Consider the following 24,733-nt stretch of genomic DNA (forward strand, 5'->3'; position numbering starts at 1 on the left):
AAAGTTTTGATTGAAAAAACTCACTTAATATCCTTTGAAATGTGACTTTTCTTTTGTATCTTTTTTTTTTTTTAATATATTTCTTTCCTGTAAATTGTTTATGTTTGATTACGCGCGCGCAAATTAATTTTCATATTTTTGTCCTTCGGATTATTTATGTTTCATTACGCGCATGCGTGTTAATTGCTCCAAGTATTGTTTCCGAAGCTCATCGAAGCACTTGATTTATAGTAAAAGTTTCACTGCTCCATGATTTCTTCCTTTGCTGGGTTTATTCTTTTATTCGGTCAATATTCTAACTCTGACCGCTGATCCTCGGCTGGTGTTGTTGATATTTACCTACGCGACGCCGCTACCACGTCGTCGCTATATATATGAATTTTAAAATGGATACAATCCAACGTTATGATGTGAAAAGGAAGTGGAAGATCGTAGGCTCGACGTTTCGCCCGAATTATGCGGGCTTTTGACCACACCTCTTGAAAAAGCCCACATAATTCAGGCGAAACGTCGAGCCTCAGGTCTTCCACTTCCTTTTCACATATATATATATAATTTTTGCAAAATCAAAATAAGAAAGTATGAAATGAAAACATGGTGTATTTCCTTATGTGTTACGATTGTTTCATAACTATTTGGACAAATTTAAACATTATATTATTTCAAAATATTCCAAAAATAGCTATTTTTTGACACTTTGTTAATACATATATGAATATATTCATAATCCCTTTTTTAAGGGATCACACAGTTGGACTTAACTTTTTCTCATATATATATATATATATATATATATAAAGATGATTGAGAATTTATAATTAAAATCTGTTTAACAAGGAAGAAACAGATTTTTGATTTTATAAATTATCAATCATCTTACTCAATATTAAAATAGCTCTAGGATATATATGCCTATCGAGCTTATTATATATTTACATTACAACGAGCACTGTTTTATTTTATTTTATTTTAATTGTATTAATGAATTTACTAATACATTAAAATATACTCTGCTCTTTAGACTGTTGTTCTAATCCCCTTAAAATTATATATATATATATGATGAAAATAATGGAAATAGTATTCCGACAAAATAGAGAAATAAAAAGGAACAAACCGTATTATGTGTTCATCAACATTTCTTCTTTATTTTCATCCAGAGGAAGTCTCCAAATAAAGACGAAACGTTGATGAACACATAATACGGTTTGTTCCTTTTATTTCTCTCTCTCTCTCAATATATATATATATATATATATATATATATATATATATATATATATGGATCACAATTCAGCTACATTTCAAATTCCAAGACTTTATTCATCTTCCCATTTAGTTCATTTAACATGTCAAAATTTTCAGATCTTTACAACAACTGTTTCATTACGTAGAAACAATAAATAAATGTTTGTAGGATAGACTCATCAGAAAATGGAAATTCTTTAGCTTAGAAAGAAAAGACATGAAGCCAAAAAAAAATTTGTAGAGTAATTAACATAGCTTATTTTTTTTTTTTGGTTTTTGTTTTTTTGCAGCCAGTTTGGATTTAAAGGAAGAGCTATTCAAATCTTATTTTATGTATTGATTAAATGTTTTGATATGGTTTTAATCTATACTAAAAATGTATTGGATAATAATTCTTATTCTAAAATGACTAATGGTTATTGTCTATATTATCTTAACTGTGATTATCTCTGCAATGGGTGCATTTGTTGTTGTTTTTTTTATACAAAACTAACTCATTACTTTTTAAAATAACTATGTCGTTGTCTTTGTTAATTATTTTCCATATAATCTTAATATTTACAGGACGTTCGCCTAATAATTACAAGACATAAATATTTATATTAAAAATATAAGTATATTCAAATAACCATATATTGTCTAATATAATTGTTACAGTGATTTCATATTTTACTTTGTACTAGCGGGGGGGGTACCCGGCGTTGCCCGAATGTTTGTAGGTGTGTGTATGGGGGGGGGATAAGTAATAACCCTGAAACGATGTTAAAAAAATCGGGAAAAAAAAAAAAAACGCTGTGTGTATGGGGGGGGGGGGGGTAAACTAAAGAATAAGCGAAGTAAAAAAAATAAAGAAACGTTGCCCGCGTGTCTAAAGATGTAAAAGAAAAAAAAATAGTTTTGGTCATGAGGCTGGATTGAACCCGGGAGCCTTGACGCGGAGGTGAAACAAACTCCAACCACTTAACCGTGTAGGCCAAGAGTAAGAGGAATTGATTATAGTGTTAAAATAAGGCTTATAAAGCGAGTGAAATAGGTTTGATTGACAGATAGCCACTAAATGAGGTCATTGCGGGAGCGTTACGAGATGACGTAGCAGTATTTTATTGTTTTTGTTTTACTTCACATTAGCGTTTATTAAATTACGTATTTCGTTTCCTGTCTAGACATTTCTCTCTGTCTGTCTGTCTGTTTCTCTCTCTCTCTGTCTCTCTCTCTCACTTCGCCTTCCTTACTCTAAAGATTGTTACTAAAAAAGAAAATGGCGTCTGGCTGTTTTTTTTTTTTTTTAAAACTTTGATCGTTAATATTTTTTGTAAGCATATTTTTTTTTTTACTTCACATTTTTGGCTTGTTATTTTTCGTTTAACTATCATATCTAACTATTTTTAATGTGCGAATAACTTTGGTAACGTTGTCATAGCGTAGAAGTTCATAGTTTAGCTTGTGTGAGGGTTAAATCTTTTTTTACTGATAACAACAATTTTTAAATTCAGACTGCCATTAGAGCTTCCTGACGTCAAGATCACGTGACATGACTCAGCAAGTTTTAAATACAAGTTGACCCAAAATAAATGGCCCCGTGTATACTTTATGTCGAAGAGTTGGCGCCCGTATTTTTTGGGGCAGTCATAAATCGATTTAAAAATATATAATGTTTAACATTAAAATATCACTTTTTTGGCCCCCCCCCCTGCAGAAAATCGATCAGTTGATGCACTTCTGATAGTCCTTTTGGGCTAATTTTTTTATATTTGTTGTCCGGAGGGTGGGGCTTTAATATGATACCAAGTTTGTGAATTTTTGTTCCGTCGGTCAAAATTTTGTAGCAGACACACAAACATACATACATATATACATTTATTTTAACCAGCTATATATTTTTTCAGTCTAAGGAACACTACTCTCCATTGAAAAGATATAATTTCCCTTACACTTTAAAAATAACTGTACTGCCAGATGTTGACTAATATTACCTCTAATCTATACTGAAGTTTTGTAGTCCATTAATTATAAAATATTTTTATCAGATATCTTTCTCATATAATGTTTATCAAATATATGAAGTGTATACTTATATTTGTTTGTAAATACACTACTTATCCTCAACAAGTTACTTGTTTAATTTTATTTTATGAATTTTAATAATGATAATTAAATATTTTATACAATATTAACTACAACGAGGATCTCTGTTATTTTCATCTAAATTGGAAATATTTTTTAATTTTCACTCTTACGGAATTCATGTTTCTTTTGCCCGACTCTTTTAAGAAGAATTATTTAAGGATTTCGTTTTCATACAACCATAACTAGATTGAAGATCTGTTATTTTCATACAAATTGGAAATATTTTCAGATTTTCACCAGCTATGCTTTGGCAAAATCTAAGGGAGTAAACCCAGCCAAAAAAAATCCAGTTTGAACAGGCAGATGGCAAAGCACTACCACCGTCACCCACTTACATCACGTATTTATACTCACAAAGGACTTAAATTTTGACTCCTTTCTACATAATTGATCTATTCCTCATTATACATAGCATTTCACTTCCCTTCTAAACTAAAAATACTAATGTCTCGACATACTTGATCCTCACGTTGTGATTAGCTGATACTACCATTGCGATATTCATGGATTATTGGAATGATTACATTCCCTTTACTTAACGAACACTACAGCACCTTAATGTCAGCCATTACCCATACATACATATATTTACATTATAGCCAACTATTGCAATCCAACAGTTTGCTTTGTTCTTTCATTTTTTTTCTGGGAATATTTAGATTTACATATTGTCCATTTAATTAAACATTCCCTCCTTTTTTTTTCTAAACATGGACTCAGTTTATTTACATTTCCGATCCCTATCGTATCGGCAGAGAGAGAGAGAGAGAGAGAGAGAAAAAGAGAGAGAGAGAGATTAAATCATTGTATCGACAGAGTGAGAGACTGACAGAAATTACAACAATATAGCAGATATGGATTGACCTCATTTCATTAATGCATCATTGCTTGGTTAGTCTATATATATAAAAAGCAAAAGTGGTGCACATTTTTGAATATCCAGCAAAGGCTTTTTTCGGGGGTTACTATTTCTTAGAACTGTTTATATACCGTCTAGATTGTAATATCTACGATTTGCGAATGCACAGCGTGTCTAAATTTATTTTGACTGACTTTTATAAAATTTGCGCTATTTTGTTGTGTCGCGTGTTTATTTAAAGCCCAACAAAGTGAAACTAAAGCAAATCAGCTTTGATCAATGTTGTGAAAACCATCATATCAGACAATTGATATTCATTTGGACACTCCCCTTTTTATGGGGAGTGGGAGCTGGTCTTCCCCCAACAAAACCAAAAAAAACTGCCTTGCAGCAAAAGTTAAGTGCAGGATTTCATTTCCCCTATGGTGTAATATTTGACCTCATTAAATTTATGTACCTGTCACATAACTTTTTAATCATTTAATTTCACCCATTCTCAGATCTCTGCCCGTGTAGCGTGGTGGTAAGTTATCAGCCTATTGACCCCAAGGGTTCCGGTTCTAGCCTACTTACCTACCAGAACTTTTTTCTTCTTTTACACCTTCAAACACGGGCTAGTATAAAATAAGAGCAACATGTTATTTCCATTCAGTTTTCATGGCACAGTGGAAAGATGTCCCGCCTCAGAACCTACAGTTTGCACGTTTGCTCCCAACTAAAGGAATACTTGTTTTATTATTATTACTATCTGTTGTGTCTGCACAAATAATTAACAAGAACACGAAAGTAAACGTATAACAATACTATATTAGGCAGAAAAGTTATATACATATTTACATGTCTTCAGATATACTTCAGTTGGAGATATTCCGGCAGGTGGCGTGTTGCATGTCTTACTGGAGGCAACATAGGCGTCTTGCAGAACTCCCTCGATACTGGTGATTGATACCTTTATATATCTCACTCTCCCACCTATGTTGATTAGTGGGCGTCTCCACAACACTCCCACCTCCCAAGATTTGAAGTCGTGTAGATTTCAATATCTTTTTCTCTTGGGGTTCATTATAATTGGTTCTGTAAGCTTTCTTTTCCTTCCCGATCTTCTCGGTTCGGGCATGGTTTGTGGTGGTTCGATATCAAACGCTTCGTATAGTATATCAATTGGATCTTCCTTTTCATCAGGTTTGTCATGTTCGTTGTCTTTTATCTGACGTTTTCTCAATTGATTTTGATGTCTTTTGTGTATCCCTTTTGCACCTTTTATCATGTAGACCAAGTTGCCGATACGTTTCTCTACCATACCAAGCTCCCAATATGAAATATTATTTTTCATACATTTAAAATATACACGATCACCAGGTTTAAACCTTTTATGTGATGTGTGCGTAGTTTCATGGACGATTGCTTGCTTTGGTACTAATTTATCAAATGGTGATTTTATTTTTCTAGCAAACATTAATTCTGCTGGTGATAATTTTGACGGTGTATTTTGGTTCTTAGTTATCCTGCATATTTACAGGAATTGTTGTAATGCTTTATCTGTCAGGGGTCCCTATTGATTTTCCAAGTGCACCGATTTTTCCGTCTCCCCTTTAGTTACCGCTTTTCGGTGTTCTTCCACCCTTACTTTAAGAGGGCGGCATGCTTCACCCTTGTAAACCTTTCTGCAACTGCATGGGATGGAGTATATGCAGTTTTTGGTCATGTTCTCCTCCATGCAAGCTTCACTCGTACCAGGTGTCGTCTGAGTGTTGACTCGCTCTTGAATACCGTCCTGATGTTGTAGGGGGCACATATTCTCTGAATCTTTTCGGAGATGCCTCGTATGTATGGTAGGTAGACTGTTGGAGGATTTTGGGTTTCATTCTCCGGGTATAGCCAACCATGTCTGGATGGAGAAGGGGGACCATCGCCCCCTATGGGATGAAGTAAAAATAATAAACAGAGAGACCCACTGGAAAGTGAGAAAACTTAAAGAAACAGCTCACATGCTCGGACATAACAACCTACTGAACAAACCAAGCATAGAGCTGAATGCAATTTGGACACCTCTGATAGAGAGAGAAAACCTTGAATAACAACATAGGTTTAACATTAACAAAAACCAACTAAGAATTGTCCTAGTGACATATGGCCGAGTGGTCCTAGACATTGTATCAAAGTTTACAGTTACCCAAAGGTGCTGAGTTCAATCCTGAACGAAGAGTAAAAAGTAACATTCAAAACAGAGAATTAGCAACTATGTCCCAGAGCCTAGCTGGAGTCCGAAAACGGTACCTCCGTAATAATAATAAAGGGTTGGGTTCGAGACTCCGAACAAACGGTTCCCCAGTTCAATATAAAATACCTGATGAAGGCCGGAGAGCAAAACGGCCGAAACGTTGTGACGATAACAACCAAGATGAGGAAGTCAGTCAGACAATCTCAATCAATGAAAACACTTCATCTCAAAAATACCGACAATTACTCTATCTAGCTCGTTATCTATTTTGTCTAAACCGGCAAACGGTACTTCCATTTTTTCTTAAACACCGGTGTTGCATCCTTTTTTAGCTCGAACGAAGCCTTAAATTTATTGCATCTTCCCAGTCCAGTAGTAAATATTTCTGGGAATTTCTTTTTTAGATCGTTTTCAATATTTTCTGATGTTGGGGTGCAACTGGTTATTTTTCTACAAAAAGCGTTCATTGGTTTATCCCAAAGATTGAATTTTTCAATCCAATCAATTCCCAATAAGTTCTCGCTTTCTTTAATTACAAAGATTTTCAATTTCTTCATCGTGCCATTTAAATTAATGGGCAGGATGACCTCTCCTTCGAATTTTATTTGTTACTGTTCGTGCATCTTTACTTGACTTTTGAAGAGTCAGTTTACCCAGCTTTTTCCAAGTGTTGACGTTTATTAACGACAAATCCGATTCAGAGTCAAGCTGAAATTTCACTTGTTTGTCGAAAATATTTACTGATACATATTTTCGTAAATTATTTTTTCCTTTCTCGTTTGTTCTCATTTGGTATACTCTATTTTTTGTTCTGCAGCAAACACTCTTATGTCCAACTTTATCACAATTGTAGCACCTGATATTTTTGTAAGGACAATCCTTTTGCAAATGTTTTTCATCACATCTTCTGCAATTATTATCTGATACTGTCTTTTTATAATTCCTTTGATTATTATCATAATTTCGTTTTCTGTAGTTATTATATTGACTATTATCGTAATTTCGTTTTCTGTAGTTATTATAATTTGAGTATTTATAATTTGAGTATTTTTTGAAATTTTGACTAGTCTCAAAATTTCTTTGTCCTGAGTTTCTAAAGGGTTTTTTAATCTTCCTAATGTACGCCACTCCTGCTTCTTCTATATCCCTGGAATCTTTTTTTAGTGATACTGCCCTTTGGCAATCTTCTGCTAATTTCTGCAATGTCAGGCCTTGTTCTGTCTCTAATTTTGAGAGAACGTGTCTTCGGATCTCTGAATTTTTTGTGGATACTAGACCCTGTGCAAAGATTAAGCATTTGAAATCGTCCACCGTGAGTTCCGATAATTTGAAGTTGTCGCAGTTTTTATTTACTACTGACACGTGTGTCAGGTAGTCCTGCTCATCAGTTTTCTTAAGATTCATACATGACCATCTCTTGTGGAAAAGAGACATGTTCGGTCCGAATAACTCCTTAAGAAGCTTTACGGTCTCAGCGAAATCTAACTGATTCGTTCTCCTTGACAATATGAAATCAACAAATTTGCAATGTTCACTGGTACCAAGCTTTCGAAATAATGAACTTACTTTCTTTCCATTTGGCCAGTTTTTGCAGTCTGTTTCGAAAATATCTTCATACCTCTTGAAGTATGCATCAAAAGTTTTATCCTTTTCCGGTACGTATGTGGACACATCTATGCTGTTAACAATTGCTGTGTTGGAGAAGGCTGTATTACTTTCTTGTATGGAATTAGCTGTTAATCTTTCTAACACTTCTTTCTGTTCAAGTTGCATCTGCACGAACCTTTCTTCCTGCCTTTCTTGGCATTTTATGAGTCGTTCATTTTGTCTTTCCTCTCTTTCTGCGTGTAGCGCTTGCTGTTCTTTTTGTAGGATCTGCTGATTCTGCATAAACTGTGTCATTATTTTAGCAAATTCCTCCATCTTGTTTTTTTTTTTCAAAGATTAGAAAAATCAGTCTATTTTACTTATTCACTTTTTACAATAACTAGGAACAACCGTTTTTAAGTTCGCTTTTTTTTCTTTTTTTTTTCTTCAATATCAACCAAATTCTATTGATATATTATGTTTTGCGTTGAACCTTTCTTTTTTCCCTTTTTCTATTGAGTGATAAAAAAAAAATGTATTTTATTTTTTTCTCTTAATCCGTTAAGTTTTGATTACATACAAGAATTCTTTTTTAAAAAAAATCCTTTCTTGGTACAGCTGAAAAAAAAAATATCACTTTTCTCCTTCAAGACAATTTGCATAAAATTAGTTCACAGTGTACTAGCGAAAACACCTTTTTATTTTTTCTTTGACTTTCGTAGTCACTTTGAAATGGTTATTGGTATTTTGCTTTCAAGTATCCAGTGTTCAAATATCTCGTTCAACAATTTTGTAGTTAATTTCGTTTGTTTTCCTTTTGTTTTTTTTTGTTTTTGTTCTTTTCGACAGTGATAAATTTCCGCGTAAATTATTTTTAGAATACTGTTGCTGTGTCTAACAGTGAATTCCCGAGAAAATCTTTGTTCAACAATTTTGTAGTTACTTTCGCTTGTTTTTTCTTTGCTTGTTTTTTTTTAATTTTTTTTTTTTGACAGTGATAACTTTCCGCGTGAATTATTTTTCGAATTCTCGAGGCCACTGTTGTGTTTAATAGTGGATTTCATCCTGCGTAAGTCTTTTTTAGAATTCTTGACACCACTGTTGTGTTTACTAGTGGATTTTATCCTGCGTAAGTCTTTTTTAGAATTCTTGACGCCACTGTTGTGTTTACTGGTGGATTTTATCCTGCGTAAGTCTTTTTTAGAATTCTTGACGCCACTGTTGTTTAATAGTGAATTTTATCCCACGTAAGTCTTTTTTCGAATTCCCGTCGCCACTGTTGTGTCTGCACAAATAATTAACAAGAACATGGAAAATAAAGGTATAACAATAATATATTAGGCAAAAAAGTTATATACATATTTACATGTCTTCAGATATACTTCAGTTGGAGATATTCCAGCAGGTGGCGTGTTACATGTCTTACTAGAGGCAACATAGGCATCTTGCCTATTTGGCGGTCATTGCAGAACTCCCTCAGTATTGGTGATTAATACCTTTATATATCTCACTCACCCACCTATGTTAATTAGTGGGCGTCTCCACAACACTATCATACAGTTACATTTTTTTAAATTTATTTTTGTAGATCTTGCAATGAAATGAAAAACCTCCGTTTGTTTTTTTTTTTTGTTTTCTGTTTAGATGTTTAGGTTTTATTTTTTTTTTCATGTGAAATAATTGAAACAAAAAAAAAATTAATAAATGATAAATACACAAAAGAAGTTTTGTTTCTTTTCATTAGGATAGGATTCCATTCTATTCAGAAAGTCGTTCATAAATAAACTTCTGCTTCTTTATGTGCGTGTGTGTTTGCCTTATGAACGTGCAACATCAGAACACATACTACACTTTCAGCCTCGGCTCGAAAACCAACTTATTATATTTACTCTTTTGAAGACAGTATGCACTTATGTTAGCGAGCTACTTATTTTTTTAATATAGTGTTTTCACGTTAAATTAAAGTTTTATACTACGGTTTGGTTTCTTGCATTGTTATTGAAATTATTTGGTTAATAATACAGAAAAGTTTGGAAAATATAAGTTTTTTACTTTGTTTTACAATAATTAGCAATACACATGGCCATTGAAACGCTTTGGATAATCACAGATTTCAAGGGGGTTCTGCTAAAATAGTCATATTTGAAAAACCAAAGCACTTTAAGTCTTCAAAATACCACCGTTTTGTTCAGAAATGAGTATACTTTCAAATGAATTAGTAAATAATAACATACATTATATATTTTTAGAGTTTTAAGCAAATAAAGTGATATAAATGTGAACATCATAGAAGAGCATTTTTGGTAAGATTTTGTAACGACCCCCCCCCCCCCCCGATTTCTAAACATTTGTACGTGTTTCTGTTAAGAAATTTTTAATGAAATTTGGAAATTAGCCCAAAGAGATGTCATTTTGAATAATTTTGAGTGTCCGAAATTCATTTGACCACTCGTTTTTTTGTTGTGTTAAAAAAAAGATTTCAAAATGATGAGTACTGAAAGTTTTGAAAATTATTTTCTTCGGACACTCACTATTAAATAAAACAATCTTTTTACTATGTTTATTCGTTAAAAAGATGATTGGACAGTGTTTTCTGTAGTGGTACGCAGCAATTTAAAAACATAATATCCGAAAAAATCGTTATGAATTTGAATCAAGACTTCTGTAGTAGTAGTAGTAGTAGTAGTAGTGATAGCAGCAGCAGCGATAACATGGCGTAAACAGACATTTGTTTTTGTTGTTTATTTTTATTCCAGATCGATTTTTTTTTTAATTGAAAATCTGTTTATAAAAAAAAATTCTTACACGTTTAGTTATAGCTAATTTGTTATCAACCATACAAATATTTTTTAAAATTTGGGTAGTAGTAAATTTTAAAATATTTCAACAAGCGAAAATGTGAAATATGATGTTTTGGTTCACGTGTACGAACGGTACACACACGTCTAATTTTCGTCCCTTAAAAAATGTTTTCAGTGAATTATTATCGAATGGAAACTAATCTACCTGATTATTAAAAAAAATAAAATAAAATAAAAATAATCAATATTTAAATATTTGTAGGAGGTGCTCAGTTAAAAAATAACAGCGGTAGGAAAAGACATGAAATGTAATTAAAAATCAAAATAACATTAATTCAAAATTTTTAACAATTTGCCAGTTTTAGCAAAAACTTTGTTTTAAATAGAATTTTTTTCCAAGCATCATGTTTTCTGTTAGAGGGACGTCACTTTTTTAAATAACATTTATTTTTGTCTGTTTCTCATAATTCTTGTAAAGTTTCACAATGGGTATCAAACACTCTCTTAAAAACAAACTCACTTAATTCTATATCTAATCCTACGTACGAGTGGCAAGCCTCCTCCTAAAACCTTCAGCCTTAACAATGACGCCAAGTACAAGTGACAGAGCTCCCACTAAACAAACTTCGTCTGTAAACGTAAAACGTAAAAAAAAAGCATAAAAACGTTTAAAGAAAAGTGCACATGACTAATCCCCCCTCCCAAATAAATTGGTCACCTGTCCTAAAACACTAGGATCGTCTTGAAATGGTGGATTATTTTACATTTATGTGAAACCAACCTCCACTCTAAATTCTAAAATTGTTTTTGTTTTGTTTCTATCAAGTCTTCAGGATGTTTGCACATAATTTTCCTTAGCCCTATCATTAACCCAAAGTCAGAGTGGCAACCTCCCTACCTTCTTATAATTGCACAAAGACCCTCTTAAAACCACACATAATCACCTTTTAGAAAACAAACAAAAAAAAACACCCAGGATTTATCTATTATAGGAAAAAGGGGGAGGGGGGTAACTGCTCTAAAACGCTCGAATGATTCAAAATGAGAAATTATTTTATATTAAATTCTAAAATAATTTTTGTTTATCTTTTATTAAAGTTTGTCAAGTTGTTCACATGCAATTGTCTATAAAGGTAGAATCACATATTTTGGAGAGGTGGTCAGATGGGGAGGGGTAACAGAAGGTATTAATCTACAATAATATCAAAGAAATATTGCAATATATTCATTTTTAACCAATCATAGATTTCGATTTCAGTTTTTGGCACATAAAATGCATTACAACTAAACTTTGAGTTCTCTAACTTCTCTTCTTTTAATGAATACATGGCATTTTCAAGCAATCGCAGCATATTTATGTGCACTGCAGATTATTTGAAAACCATTAATTTCTGGAGATTTTCAATAGCATATTCAGATTCCTTGCACAAAAATACACTTATATGGCAAATTCCATTGCTTAGTCTTGCGTTTTAACAAAGATATAGCATTTTTACTGAAAAGGTAGTGCAAAAAATGTGACAAAATGCATATGGTCTTAAAGAGGGGAAAATATCCAAACACACTGGGCATAAAAATAGCCATAACTTCCTTGATTTTAATTGGATTTAAAAAATTTAAAAAGATTCTTTCTTAACTTATCAAGCTCTTTCTATATATACCAATATTGAAATATTTTAAGCCATTTAAATTTTTTCATGTGTATTGCTAATTGTTAGGTGAATGTACAGAATAACTGAAAATAAAATGATTTTTGATAAAACTTATGGAGAATGCTCTGTTTTACGGTTGTTTTAAAAATGGAACAGAAATTTATATTTCATTCCGTTTTAAATTCGGTACATGTTTACATTACATCTAACTCATTGCTCACATTCGACATGTCATTTTTTATGGGTTTTGGGGTATACTGAAAAGGTTCAAGGTGTCTATTCAGAAAGCCGTTCTTAACCTGGGGCGGTTGGAGGCGCCTGTTCAGAAAGACATTCTTAGAAAGGGATGGTTGGGGTGTTTATTCATTGTATGCATACTCGAAAACAGAAAAGTCAACATTTCAAATGTGATCGGCGAGTTGGACATGCAAAAAAATATTACCACAAAGGTATACCAAATTGACTTTTTCGTTTTTGTTTATAAAATTTTATTTTTATAAAAAAAAAAAATAAATCTTTTGCTTTTATATATATATATATCTATAATATAAAGCTTAACGTCTGTGTGTATGTGTGTGTCTGGTCACGAATAAGCTCCTATATGGTTGACTTTTTTAAAAAACTGATTACATATAATGATAGAAGATGTATCGAAGATCAGGAATGGGTATGTTTGATCGGGCAGAACGGTGGTTCATAAAAATTGTGGGGTCTGCGTTCGCGCCTGGCCTCCAAAGTAGGAAAATAAAAAATGAAAAAAAAGTTTACAAGGGTTTTTGATATAGATGTACATAATACTTTGATAAGTATGTTTCAACTTAAATAAGGATGGTATAATAAAATTGTGGGGTCTGCGTTCACACCTGTACTTCATGGAAATATAGCATAAACTTTAACAAAGACTTTTCATATCTATTTGCGTAAGTATACTTTGATAATTATGTTTCAGTTTGAAGAAATAAGATATAATAAAATCATTGGGTGTTCGTTCGCGCCTGACCTCCATAGAATGTAAATATGTCACAAAGTTTAACAAGGTTTTTTAAAAGGGGTAAGGGTCCACAATAACACCTTAACTTTAATCTTTATTCACGTTAGCTTTTATTTGTTTTGAGTTGAATCATATTGTGTCAAATAAATTCACCTCATTAATTTACGCTTTTATTAAAGTGAAAGCCAAAGAAAAAGTCGGAACTTTAGACAATTCTCGACACAAATTTTGCATCTGTTTTTTTTCCTTTTCCACTTGCATGTGGCACTCTTTTGAAAATTGATAAATAATAAAAAATAAGAACGTTACTTGTTATCATGTCAAAAGAAGGGAAAAATCCTGCTCACGTGATTACGTGTCTTTTTAAAAACATTTGCATAACCTTTTTATTTTTATTTATACATCTGTTTAGCTTTTTTTTGTCAGTGTACTATAAGGAATTCAATTGATTACAACCCTTTCTGCGTGTTCTTAACATTACAATAGTACAACCCTGAATTCAACCGCACAATACTACACCGTTCAAGACTGTAAAACTGAAACGAAGCTGTTCTGCTTGAAAAGGGCGCAATTTTCTTCTTATTCATATTTATATTGATTCTTTGCTTTAAAAAACTAAAGTAATTAAAAATCTCATTTTGCTGTTTCTAAAGTAAGTAAAGCTTCATTATTTTTCAAAACTGTTTTTGTTTCTTTGTTTTCCTATATTTCGTCGATATTATTTAGTAAGAGTGTTTAGCAGAAAAGCCAACAAACGACTACCCAAAAAATAAATATACAAGAAATAAATGTTACCATAGTCAATAAAAGTTCAGTTCATGTTTTGTTTTTGTTTTGAAATAGTTTTTAACGCTCTTTACTTGAAATAATTTCAGTGAACCGAAATTAAAACAAAATTTGAGGCAATAACTACTTTTTAAATATAAATTTTTATATAAACTACACATGCCATAATCGAATATTCCTCAAGCACAAAATAACGGAAAACATTAAAACATGTTTATAAATATTCCTTATGTTGACGGAACTCTCTTAAATTGTTAACACAGAATGCTCAGGTGCCCCTCCTTCAAATTGAAAACGGGGCTCTCCATTTCAAAGTCGCTGCCATTTTGATTTATTTTTAAACTGGTTCGTGAATTAAAAAAAAAATTTTTACAAACTACTTAAAAATACAAATCAATGAACTTTTCTACCATAAAAGTAACTTTTATTGACTATAACATTTATTTCTTGTATATTTATATTATTATATATATAACATTTTCTCTTTGTAAGGAAACATCATTTTGTTCGTCACTCTTGGCTATGAATGGAAACAAAGTAGATATAAAAAAATATATTTTCGCGAAAATTATCTTTACTTTCATCATATTTTGCTTAGGGTAAAATTTTTGACTATCAAAACCTATCTCTTTACAACCCCTTCCTTTTCATAACCTATCATACTTTCATCAATCACAGTCCATTTTCTGTAGGCTGTTTTTGAACCCAGTCAACGACGGGTACTTCTGCTAGTATATATATAAAGAACGACTGTTGAAGGTTACATTTTCAATTACTTTCGTTTTTGGGGAGCACAATAAAAAAAATTAAAGATTAAAACGGAACAAAATTTAACTTCCGTTCCATTTTTAGGGCAAACGTAAAACACAGCATCCTCCGGCAAGTTATACAGGATTTTTTTTAATAATTACAAACTTAAATCATTGGGCATTTATTCAAATGCTCTTTTATCTCGCTAGGTCAACCCCCTGCACCAAGAAAATATATAATAAAATCCCTACATATAAATTCAAGTTTCCTTTTTTTTGTTTAATAAATTATTACGTGAAACTACAGAATAGTTACAAAACAACCACCAACTGTATTCAGTTAAATCCATAACAAGCGACAATTGCATGAACGGTTTATTTTATTGTCACTAGACTGTAATCGCGTGATTAAAATTTTAGAAGACTAAAAATTGGGAGGCACAAGGGTTAGGAGAATCCGAAATAGTAATTCAAGCTGGTACACATGGAAAAAAATACTAGAAATAACAATTTTGTTTTAGTAAGAAGGATAACAAAATAGCAATTTGTTCTTTCCTGGTAAATGCATGCCTAAATAAAGAACAGTGCAACAAAAAACAACAATAAATAAATAATTGAGGTTTCATTTCATTTCAAGTTTCAGTTTTTAAGTTGTCAAATAAATGGAAAAAGCCTAAAAAAGGGCAATAAAAAGCATTGGGGGGGGGCAGGAACAAGGATTATTTGTACATTTTTTTTTCGCCAGAAACAAGGATTTCTTTTTATTTATTAGTGGAAGGAGGGTTTCAGCGTTCCTATTTGATACAGTGACCAAGAAATCCTCCTTTTCGGCGGGGTGGTATCCAGACCGGTGTCAGAAGTCTGCCGACGTTGTGTTTTCTGCGGTTAAAAACGGACTCATGATGTATTTTTTTGCGGTGATTGGGCCAGGGTATTCCAGTCGTTACATTTACCAAAAAAAAAACAAAAAAAAAACATCAAAACTTTCTTTTTTAAAACTCCGGAGTGTTATGTTTGTAATCAATGAGAATAATGTGATAAAAGAAAAACCAGGAGTACTTGTGCATTTAACGAACTAGAGGTAACTCAGCATTTGCTCGGCTTTGTCCGGCGCATGACGTCAACAGCCGGATAAAACTGAGCGTTGGCGATAAAATAAAAACAACGCTACAATGAAATTGTAAAATGTAGAAACATAAAAAAATTAAATAAGTAAAAAGCAAAAACCTACCGTTCATTTATGTTTTTTTTATTATTATTGTTTGAAATTGTTTTCTCTTTTCAAAATAAATACATATAAAACAAGTTTTTTCTGTTAAATAATAGGAAACTTATTTTTGTCTGAACTGGGTTTTTTTTTCAATTTTTAACGTAAAAAAAAAAAACATTGTCTATGTCTTAAACACGTAAAAGTTAACATTTTTTTTTTTTGCAACTCTTTATGTCAAATAAATGGAAAAAGCCTAAAAAAGGGCAATAAAAAGCATTGGGGGGGGGGCAGGAACAAGGATTATTTGTACATTTTTTTTTCGCCAGAAACAAGGATTTCTTTTTATTTATTAGTGGAAGGAGGGTTTCAGCGTTCCTATTTGATACAGTGACCAAGGAATCCTCCTTTTCGGCGGGGTGGTATCCAGACCGGTGTCAGAAGTCTGCCGACGTTGTGTTTTCTGCGGTTAAAAACGGACTCATTGATTTCTACCGTATGGCCTGGGCCTCCAATCTGCCGGGGATTCCTAAGAAAATAGTCCCTGCATATATCACGCAGGAAAATTTTCCAATCCACAATTGTGTGGCGAGAACGTAACCCACATTCGCGATGGAGATTTTTTGTAGATGCCATCTCGAACGCCCATAAGTATATTATTTTTATTATACATGCGATGGTTAGTCGGGATTTTGAGAAGAAGGTCCTAATCCTAATGGAGGTCCATCGACGACATGTTACACTTCTACACCTCCAACCGTAACCGTCGGAAAGGCTTGTTCTCTTTGCAAGTACACAATCCTGGCCAAAATGTAAACACCTTTTCTCTTCTGCCAACAATTTCCATTGCTGGCAAAAGTTTAGTGCAGCCGCTGGTCCGCAAGGTTTGTAATATTCATTATTATTTCGTCAGTTATCTTTTTAAAACAAAATTTTTTTTAACTCTCTTCAAATAAGCGTTTCTTGAGTTGTGACACTCCTCCAATTGATAGCGAAATTCTCGTCTGCTTAATCGGCAACGCTCAGTTATATCCGGCTGTTGACGTCATGCGTCGGACAAAGCCGAGCAAATGCTGAGTTACGCCTGGTTCGTTAAATGCACAAGTACCAAACCAGGTGTGGCTTGTGAGGATTTCAGAGAGGGGAGGAATTTCCATAACCCTCAGCATTTCCCCCCCCCCCTTCATTTCCACTAAGCCACATGTGTGGCCGGCTACAGCTAGTTTAAAATAATTACAAATTAATAATGCTCATAATTTATGATTTATGAATGTTGCACCAGTTATTTCCACATGTTAGTCATGGGTTAGAACCTGGGCTGTGGCAAAGCTCTCTCCCATCTACTCCACAATGTTGTCCATCTCTTTCTTTTCCTGCTCTTTCTCCTTCAATCCTCCACTCTCTGATAGTGTAATACTCATAAATATTTTATTAAAATAAGTTTAAAAAGATCCATCTATTCACTGTGTGAACCTCTTTTTTATGTATGCATACACTGCATTCGGTATTAAAGGGTACATCAAGGATTTAATTATGATAAATATTATTTCTTGATTAAAATTGTATCAAAATAGAATTACCTTAAATAAGAGGTAATAAACTTGAATTGTGATGTAGTTTTGGTTACAGACAGATATGCATCACTTAATCATTTCTGTCCTTGGTCAGTGTAGCATTACAAGTTAATTTTTTTCTTTTTAGATAATTATTATTTTATCAACTCGCATGAAAAGAGCTATGTAAAAGATGCTTAAAACCGTTTGAATTATGCAAATACCATCAGTAGTTCAAAAGTTATGAGAATTTTAAGTGCCAAAATTTAGGCTTTTCTGTAGAACTTTAAGAAAAAGTGGGCTAAATTATGGACCTCAACATTTCAAGAAATTTGATCATTTCGCCACCATTTATTTATTTTTCCAAGCTATTCTCATGAAACTTAGCACTCATTGTGTGCTCTTTCTGATTATGGAGTCGAATCTGATGTATCTCTTTACCATAAGCCATGAATTATAAATTAAGATGTACAAATTTCAATTTTTTTTTAAACTGGCGCATGGTATCATACAGTGGGTGTCTATTCATGAACAAAACTAAGTATTATAGTGGTATATAAATATAGCTTTATTGAGAGCAGGCATTTTCCTGCCTCTTCGCCAAAGGAGAGCTTAATCTGGCCTGTAGCCATTGAATGCCTAAAGAGCATTCATGGCCGGTATTTACTACTTCCCTCAAAAAAAAAAAAAACATTAAGTAGATATGAATTAATTTCAGAAATAAATCAAAGAAAATTTTTCATATAGATTTTGGATTTCTGTAAAAGATGAAAATTCCCATAGTCAACCAGAACTTATGCATTTTGGGACCAGTCCAATTTTCAATTTTGTAAATCCTTTCTATCTGGCCCAAAATATACCCTTATTTTCTAAGATGCAACCATAAATCATACTCTACATGAATCCTTGATGTAGCTTTCACAGTACCAGGATAGCAGGAATCTTGATAAGCAACAACTATATATTCACCAGTTGATGGTAATTTTCATCATTTCTAATCTGTTGTTTTACTGAAAATTCAATTATGTAAACAAAGAAATAAAACAGTAATTTTTTTACCTTGTTTCCACCTTAACATTTTAAATGATTATTTTTATTGGTTTTAGAGTATGCTGAAAACGAATATCGCATTTAAATTTTCTGCAAATAAATAGTTTTCCAGATATTAAGCAATGTCATTTCTTATGTTATCGCTGGTTGCCATCTTGGTACATGCAAGCGCAACCTCAAGAAACTATGCGCAAATGCATGTACCAAGATGGCCACTAGTAATAACATAAGAAATGACATTGCTTAATATCTGGAAAGCTACTTATTTGCAGAAAATTTAAATGCGATATTCGTTTTCAGCATACCCGAAAACTTTAAAAGGTAGTAATTTTAAAGAAAAATGTTAAGGTGGAAACAAGGTAAAAATTTACAAAATGCATCACAATGAAATTTTTTATTTTATTTGTTTATTTTACAGATTCGAAAATATGGTCTTGACAATAAGTTAAAAACAAATTCAAGTTTCAAGATATATTTTATTTAATTGTTAAATGAAAGTACAGAATAGTTAACAAATATCCTTCCTTCTTCATGTTAAAAATGGGTTTCTAAATAATAACGTTATTATTTCAGCATGGTAGCATAAGTGCACAAGTACCTTTTATTTGTTATATATTTTTTTGGTTTGTTTTTTGACCACTAAAAAACAATTCTACCTTAAGTACAAGTAAGAAATTATAAATACAATGATGACAGAAACGCATGTACTTCGTACATTTTGTTGTTTTTTAACGCTTTTAGTACATGTATACTAAAAGTGTTAAAAAACAAAATAGTATTGTTTGGAAATCAAATTTGAAAAACTTGAAAATAATTTTTTGACAAACTCAGAATAAAAAATGGAACTGATATTTCTGCTTTCATTTTGAAAGCAAAAAAAAGTTGTTTTTTATTATTTTTAAGAGAATACAACGGAACTCATTAATGTGCTGACTTTAGACAGCTGAGCACATTAAGCGCCATTAAGCGAATTTGAATTTCTATAAAAGATAATGTTTTAAAGAAATGTCTGCACAATTAATAATTATCAAATATTTACATGAAAATAATTCTGAAACTATTATCTATATGAAAATGGATGATATATACCGATTTATCTTATCAATTTTGAAATATTCTTCATCAACTTTGCTCGGTTGTAACTTTGCTTCCTGTGGTTGTAAAAATATAAATCAAAGTCCAGTAGAGATGGACTTCTATGCTTATATAGCCTATAAAATTTCAGCCATATCCAATCAAATGTGACCTCGCGCATATGTATCCATAGGTAACATATGAAATGTAAACATTGAAAAAACTGTTTCCTTTTTTGCTGTCGTCATTTTTTACCGTTTTTTCATTTTTAACTTGGAGCATAAAAACACTGAATGCATAAAAGCAAAATAAATTAACATCATTGGAATGCTTATTCTATTCCCTTTCCAGCAATGTAATTCTTTTAAAAATTGACCCACAAATAAAAAAGATATGACTTGTTGAAACACATTAGGTATGTAATATTGCCGATGTCCACGAAAATACAGCATACGCTTGTAATGCTAGTCATTGTAAAGCTACTTTGATTTTCACTCCAATCCAGAGTGCCTCTTTTTTGGTAGATGGATTTTCCCCACTTGTGTCTAAGTGCTCTAATGGGAAGGGAAGTAAATAAGCACATTGAAAAAAGATTTGTATGTAAAACTATTCACCATTTTCATATTTTTCATAGATTTATTGTTCAAACCTTGATTTATTTTTATACTTTTCTTTTAAAATAGCCCAATATTTAAGAAAAACATATTGAGCAAACTTTACAAAAACTGTCATACACAAAGAAGACACAAATTTAACTTACCTGGCCATTACTAGCACTATTGCTAGCAATTACTACTGGTATTTCTTGTCCAGGCTTGTAATCCACAGCCGGACGATTTTTAGTAGCTGGCAGTTGAGTACCCCCACTCAGCATGAAAAGGCGCACTTTTTTGGCATGGTTTTTTCCATTATAATGCTGGTCTGACTGGATGGCAGCATTCATTGCTACATTGCACAATTTACACAGCATTGGTTGCATAAGTTCTTTAAGAATCTTCATAGTAGGCTGTGACTCATCACCATTCTCAAAATTTGTTTTGTCTAAAGAATCAGCATCATCATCCATCATCTTTTCTTCTTTATCTTGTATTTCATCAGTGACAACATTTTCATCAGTTTCAGTCTCCTTTACTGTTGTTGATTTCTCTGAGGCCGATGTCAAGTTAGTGGCATTTGGCACTGGTGGAGATACAGATGAAAGAGGTTCAGCAGTCTTGTTAGTATCACCATCATCATCGGTTTTCATCTTAGGTATATCATTTGTGGAGTCAGCTTCTGGCAACTTACGGATGACACTAGGGGTGGTCACAGCTTTTTGCACACTATCCCCACTGTAGCTCGTCTTAATTGGTTGATAACGATATGGTGAATGGTTTTGTTGTTGCTGTGTTTCTTGGTATTGATCAAATTGGGTTTCACCTGTTGCTGTTTTCTGATACTGATATTGAAGTTTTGTACCTGCTTCTGTGACATGTGATTGGTAATGGGTCTTTGTATTAGACTGATACGAAGTTTTAGGAATTGCAGGTGTATATTGAGGTTTAGCAAGACTCGTGCTTGACTGAAATTGTGGCTTCGTACCAGATGAATACAAGCTCGGAGGTTTAATTCCACCCTGATACTGGGTCAGCAGTTTTGGACTACTTTGAAATTGGTTCACTGGTTTTATTGCATTTGAAAATGAAATCATCATTTTAGTTCCTGCTTGGTATTGTGTTGGAGTCTTTGTTCCAGTCTGATACAAAGTATTGGACTTTGTTGTATTTTCAAACTGTGTCGTTGGTTTTGTACCACTATGATACTGAGTTACAGATTTTGCCGTAACTGAGTACTGTGGTGTCAGTTTGGAACCACTTTGGTAGAGTGTTGGTGGCTTTGGAGTTGGTTGATATGTGCTCACTTGTTTTGCACTTGTTGGGTATGGAGATGGAGGTTTTGTGCTCGCCTGATATTGTGTAGGAAGTTTTGTGCCAGCGGAGTACTGAGTTTGCGGCTGATACGTTGTTTTTAGAGTATTATTATCTGGATAGGCTGTCTGGTAAACTGGTTTGCTTACTGTTTCTTTATACGCGTACTGTGAGTCAGTCACTGAATCCTGATATGAATACTGTTGTTGCTGTTGAGTTGGCTGTGCTTGCAGTGTTGGTTGCTGGTTTGTTGTCTGATATGTTTCTTGCTGGCAGGGACGAGCTTTCAAGACATCATTTGTTGGGTAATAACGAGACTTAAGCAGTGGCCGATAGTCAGTGCCAATTGCAGTACGTGTGGTTACCGTTACATTTGGGTAAGTTGTGTTCTGCGCAGTGTAGTTATATGCTTGTGGCTGTTGGGATTGTATTGGTGAATGATTAACTGGACTGGCTGAAGTGACCGAGATTGGTTGAGATCTTACTTTAGGTATCTGTGACCCATATGTCTGGTAAGTCTGAGGTGGTGGTGGCGGTGGTGGAGGCTGTTGAGGAGGGGCTTGTTGCGTGGGTTGTGGGGGCTGTGCTTGTGGGGTTGTCGGCTGAGTTTGATATACTGAATGAGTTTGAGGCGTTTGTGCTGGGCTCGGAACCGGAGGTTGGGTTTGGTAGACTGAATGCGTTGTTGGTTGGGGAGCAGCTGCTGGAGTTTGGTACACAGGGTGAGTTGTGTGCTGGGGCTGGTATGCAGTATGAGTTGGCTGTGGTGGAGGAGGTGGAGGTGCTTGAGCTTGATAAACAGAATGAGCTGTTGGAGCAGTGGTCTGGGTGGTTGGGTAGGCATGGGTCTGACTATTGACTGTAACATTGTGCAGTTGATAAGTCTGTGGCTGTTGTTGCAACTGTTGCTGGTGTGTTGGTTGCATTTGGTATTGTGACTGATGTTGTGTGGGAGGTACTTGAGGTGGAGGTGGTGGTTGCGCTTGAGCTGGTTGGACTATGGCTGTCTGACCATGTTGATGGTACCCACTGTAAGTAGGGCCTGCATAAGTAGAGGCCACTCTCTGATAACCAGCATGTGGTTGACCATATGAAGAGTAACCTATAAAAAAAGAAAAAAGGAAAAACGGTAAAGAATAATAAGAAATTTCAAAAGAAGGCTATTAATTGCATTACCAATCAAGTTTTGGTCAAAAATAAATTTTAAAAAAAAAAGCAGAAATCAACAGGCTGTAATTTTATCTCAAAGATAAATTTAGATTTATTAAATTTTATCATCAAACAATAAAATTAAGAAATGAAATAAATGTATTTTCATAAGAAACTAAAACCTATTCAGAAAATTTGATATGTCCAATTTTTTTATATAATGACAGTATATAAAATTTTGTAAATAAAATTAAGGAAATTTAATTAAAAAGAAAATTATACCAAAGAAATGATAGTAAAACTAAAAATATATGAAACATTAATGTATTAATAAAAAATAATTTACCAAAAGCATTTTCTTAAATAAAAAAATAGGTCATTTTCAAATGCAGGCATAGAAATGGATTCAAATTAGCTTTAAAAATATTCAGTATGAATGAGAGTAAGGAAATATGTTTAATCATTTGGAAGATTGAACTTTCATCTATAAATATAAAAGCGAAAATGTGTGTATGTATGTTCACTTTTTGTGTATGTCTGTAAAAGGCTTTTTTCCGAGAAGCGGTTGGTCGGCTCACAACTTCTTAAAACTTTTTATATCACATATAAATCATAATATCTATGAGTTAAAAACGGAGATCGCCTGTCTATTTAATTTGCTCGACTTGGAAAAGATAAATATTCAACATTTTTCGCCGCATGTGGATTAGGCTTCTTCATATAATAAAAGCGACACTAATTCTGGCCGTATTTTTCGGTCGCAATCGCCAGAAATGTCCGAAAGCAATCAGATTTGATCAATGTGGAAATATTTTCCTTATATCAGACAATTGCTATTCAATTTGGATAATCCCCTTTTTATGGGGAGCTGGTCCCCCCCCCCACATTTTGGGAAATTAAAAATAAAAAAAGCGTTCCTGCAGTAAATGAAATACTACCCCGCAGTCAAAGTTGACCTCATTAAGTCATTAAAACGTGCACCTGCCAATTCTAAATATTTAAATAAATTCAAATGTGTTTCAGTTAGTATTTTGCGGTAGCCCAATGATTAACGTCACACGTTGTTTTTTACACTTTAATTTCCAACTTTGCCTCAAGGATTCGCGTTCGATCCTCATACTTACCTACCAAAACTTTTTTTTTAATTTTAAACCCCACCCCCACCCCCGGAGTTTTGATTTAGCCAAAACCACACACACCTCCAAACACCTGGGCAATGCTGGGTACCCCCCCCCCCCGCTAGTTTTGTTATAAAAGAATTTAGAGTAAATGGGAAAGACTTGTAATACCAACCTGAAGGCCAAAATAAATTCATAATCTGTCATGTTTTGATATACTTCGATTATATCATTTGAATATCGTACTAAAAAACATGATTGGGGTAATACTTGAACATTTATATCCTCATCTGCATAATTCCACCAATCCAATCATCAACAGGTGATTAGTTCAACATTAGTTCAACATTGAGGTGATTGTTACTTTTAGCAGAAATCCATGTATATGTACAATATTTTGCTACAACCCAACCAACATCCATGAGGCATTTTTTAAAGAATTCTCTTCTCATATCCAGAATGTCCCCAAACACAATTTTCTTGTGATAGGTGACATGATCAATTGGACAAACACAAGAATGCATACCATCAGGAAACTAATAGAAACAAACAATATTTTTCTATTTATTATCATTAAAAACAGCATGGCCACTTTAAATACTCGGTTTCAGAAAAGGAGGGATGAAATATGGACATACATCCAAATGGAGCACT

At 33.2% G+C, this 24,733-nt stretch overlaps 1 protein-coding gene across 2 annotated transcripts in view; it reads right to left on the minus strand.

Moving 5' to 3' along the window:
• LOC145261111 (uncharacterized) overlaps positions 1–24,733 on the minus strand; it is a 550,838-nt gene that overhangs the window by 280,332 nt on the left and 245,773 nt on the right. For both annotated transcript variants that reach the window (XM_080119336.1, XM_080119335.1), the window contains exon 2: positions 20,666–22,914. In XM_080119336.1, coding sequence (XP_079975462.1) covers positions 20,666–22,914 — 2,249 coding nt within the window. The remainder of the gene's footprint in view (positions 1–20,665; positions 22,915–24,733) is intronic.

The sequence above is a fragment of the Euprymna scolopes genome, chromosome 37 (assembly GCF_053919585.1).
Source record: "Euprymna scolopes isolate OS-2025 chromosome 37, ASM5391958v1, whole genome shotgun sequence".
NCBI lineage: Eukaryota > Metazoa > Mollusca > Cephalopoda > Sepiida > Sepiolidae > Euprymna > Euprymna scolopes.